This window comes from Hippopotamus amphibius, chromosome 4 (genome assembly GCF_030028045.1).
Source record: "Hippopotamus amphibius kiboko isolate mHipAmp2 chromosome 4, mHipAmp2.hap2, whole genome shotgun sequence".
Classification (NCBI taxonomy): domain Eukaryota; kingdom Metazoa; phylum Chordata; class Mammalia; order Artiodactyla; family Hippopotamidae; genus Hippopotamus; species Hippopotamus amphibius.
Genome location: NC_080189.1, coordinates 11,554,498 through 11,557,303, shown reverse-complemented (window position 1 = coordinate 11,557,303; position 2,806 = coordinate 11,554,498). Strand labels below are relative to the sequence as shown.

Genomic DNA, 2,806 nt, shown 5'->3' with positions numbered 1-2,806 from the left:
ATTAAATTCTGTTGTCTCACTTTAAACGCTGGTTGTATATTTGGAAGTTTATTTTATATTTTATTTCTATGTGTTTGAAGTACAGGAGAACCTAAGAACCTATCTTGAGGATGAATATTCACTTTCTTCTAAATGGAATATAAACCAATAGTGTAAGTACATTGATAAAGTTGTTCAACATCATTAAGCTTCCGTTTCTGGAAGAAAATAGAGATTAGTGAAAACAATGGTAAACAAAAGGTCTGCCACTATCTTCTCATTAGCTTCAGCTAATTATTGCTTACAGTGAATTTTAAGAAATGACAAATTTTATTTTTTGAAAAGAAGACAGAGATCCCAATTTTTATGCAAAATCTACTAATTCTTTTTCTTTTTTTATTGGGGTATAGTTGTTTCATATTTTTGTGTTTGTTTCTGCTGTACAATGAAGTGAATCAGCTATTTGTGTACATATATCCCTTCCCTCTTGAATTTCTCCCCCCACTCTCCCGCATCCCATCCATATAGGTCACCACAGAGCACCGAGCTGAGCTCCCTGTGCTATACAGCAGGTTCCCACTAGCTATCTGTTCTAGTCATGGCAGCACACATACGTCAATCCCAATCTCCCAATTCATTCTCCCCTCCCCCACTATGCCCTCACGTCCGTTCTCTATGTCTGTGTCTCTATTCCTGTCCTGCAAATAGGTTCATCTTCAAATTGGTCAATAACTAAAATTTTTAAATATCAGTTAAAGCCAGACTATCAGATCAACATCACAGGGCCTTGGGCTGGATTGGATCCATGAATTACTGATCTATGGCCTCTGGCACAAATTCTCACTCTGTATGAGCATATCAATTTTTTTCCTTTTCTACCCCTCAGCTCTAAAATTTCTGTCATAAGTGAAGCATTTTATTTACCTGTCAAAAGAACATGGGAAGAAATCAGACATGGATCTCAGAAGTCATCCTGCTGGGATTCCAAGTTGACCAAGAACTTGAAGTTTTCCTCTTTGGGTTCTTCTTGTTATTCTACAGCCTCACGCTGATGGGAAATGGGATCATTCTCGGGCTCATCTGCCTGGACTCCAGACTGCACACCCCCATGTACTTCTTCCTCTCAAACCTGGCCATCGTTGACATATCCTATGCCTCAAGCACTGTCCCTAAGATGCTGGCAAATCTTATAATGCAGAAGAAAACCATCTCCTTTGCTCCATGCATACTTCAGACTTTTCTGTATTTGGCATTTGCCATCACAGAGTGTACAAGTTTGGTGGTGATGTCCTATGATCGGTACGTGGCCATCTGCCACCCCCTGCATTACACTGTCATCATGAGCTGGAGAGTGTGCACAGTCCTGGCTGCCACTTGCTGGATATTCAGCTTCCTCTTGGCTCTGGTCCATATTTCTCTCATTCTGAAGCTACCTTTTTGTGGACCACAAAAAATAAACCACTTTTTCTGTCAAATCATATCAGTATTCAAATTGGCCTGTGCTGACACCAGGCTCAATCAAATCATTCTCTTTGTGGGTTCCATGTTTGTCTTAGCCGGGCCCCTCTGCTTGGTGCTGGTCTCCTACACACGCATCCTGCTTGCCACCCTGAGGATCCAGTCAGGGGAGGGCCGCAGAAAGGCTTTCTCCACCTGCTCCTCCCACCTCTGTGTGGTCGGACTTTTCTTTGGCAGTGCCATCGTCTTGTATATGACCCCCAAATCCAGCCATTCTCAAGAGCAAAGGAAGATTCTATCATTGTTTTACAGCCTATTCAACCCTATGCTGAATCCCCTGATCTACAGTTTGAGGAATGCAGAGGTGAAGGGTGCCCTGAGGAGATTTCTGGGGAAGAAGAGATCAATGTAAGAGATGGTTTAAAGTATCCTGTGTGAGCCTGTTCTCATGACTCTGGGTCCTTGAATGTCTTTTTGAGTCATTTAATTTTACAAACCCAGTACTCTTTATCATTGGACTTATAAAATGAGAAAATAAATACCCTAACTGCTTAAGCCATTCATAGCAACCCTGAGTTAAACATTATGAAACAGATACACAGTCTAATCCTATTCATGAACACAGATGCAAATATCTTAAAGAAAATATTAGTAAAACAAGTCCATGCAATGAAAATTAAATTATGATAAAGTTTTTATCCTGAAAATGCAATAATTGTTTAATATTCAAACAATGAAAAAAATTTGTCACATTAACAAATTAAAAGATACATTGAAGAAATTGTTTGACAAAATTCAACAATTCCTGATAAAACTCTTTCCAACCTGAAGAAGATTTACCTCCCAAATATAAATAAAACAGTAAAAAAACAAATTAACTTGTTAAAATAATTCATAATTAAAATGAAATTTTATAAAATGCTATCATAAACGACAGGACTTACTTTTGAAATGCTTAGAAATAAATCTAACAAAGGATGTGCAAAACTATAAAGAGACAATTAGAAAAAATTTGGAGGCACTATGGTAACTAAATATACAAATACATGATGTGAGATATGCCAGGTTCTTTGATTAAGATATAGTATTATAAACATTCAATCTCTTCAAATTGATGAATATATTCAATGTAATACTAATCAGTAGCCTACCATATCTCAGAAAAATGTGTGGGTATTTGCAGAACTTGACAAGCTGATTCTATCAATACAATATAAAGGTCAAAATCTAGACCAAACACCATTAAAAAGGATTAAGTACAAGGTGAGAGGATTTTTATAACAAAATGTACTATAAAGTGCAAATAAGTAAAACAGTGTGGTCTTCGTCCAGGGATTGACCAATAAACAAACTGAACAAAATACAAGTC

General features: G+C 37.5%; 1 protein-coding gene across 1 annotated transcript; it reads left to right on the top strand.

Annotated features, from left to right (window-relative positions):
* Positions 1–916: 916 nt before the first annotated feature.
* LOC130851712 (olfactory receptor 2A12) lies at positions 917–1,849 on the top strand. Its single transcript, XM_057732395.1, has one exon. It carries the CDS (start codon positions 917–919, stop codon positions 1,847–1,849), a length of 933 nt encoding a protein of 310 aa, XP_057588378.1.
* The last annotated feature ends 957 nt before the right edge of the window (positions 1,850–2,806 follow it).

What these genes read in the sequence shown, in the direction of transcription:
- LOC130851712 (XM_057732395.1), top strand. Translation starts at nt 917, where the DNA reads ATGGGAAGAAATCAGACATGGATCTCAGAAGTCATCCTGCTGGGATTC.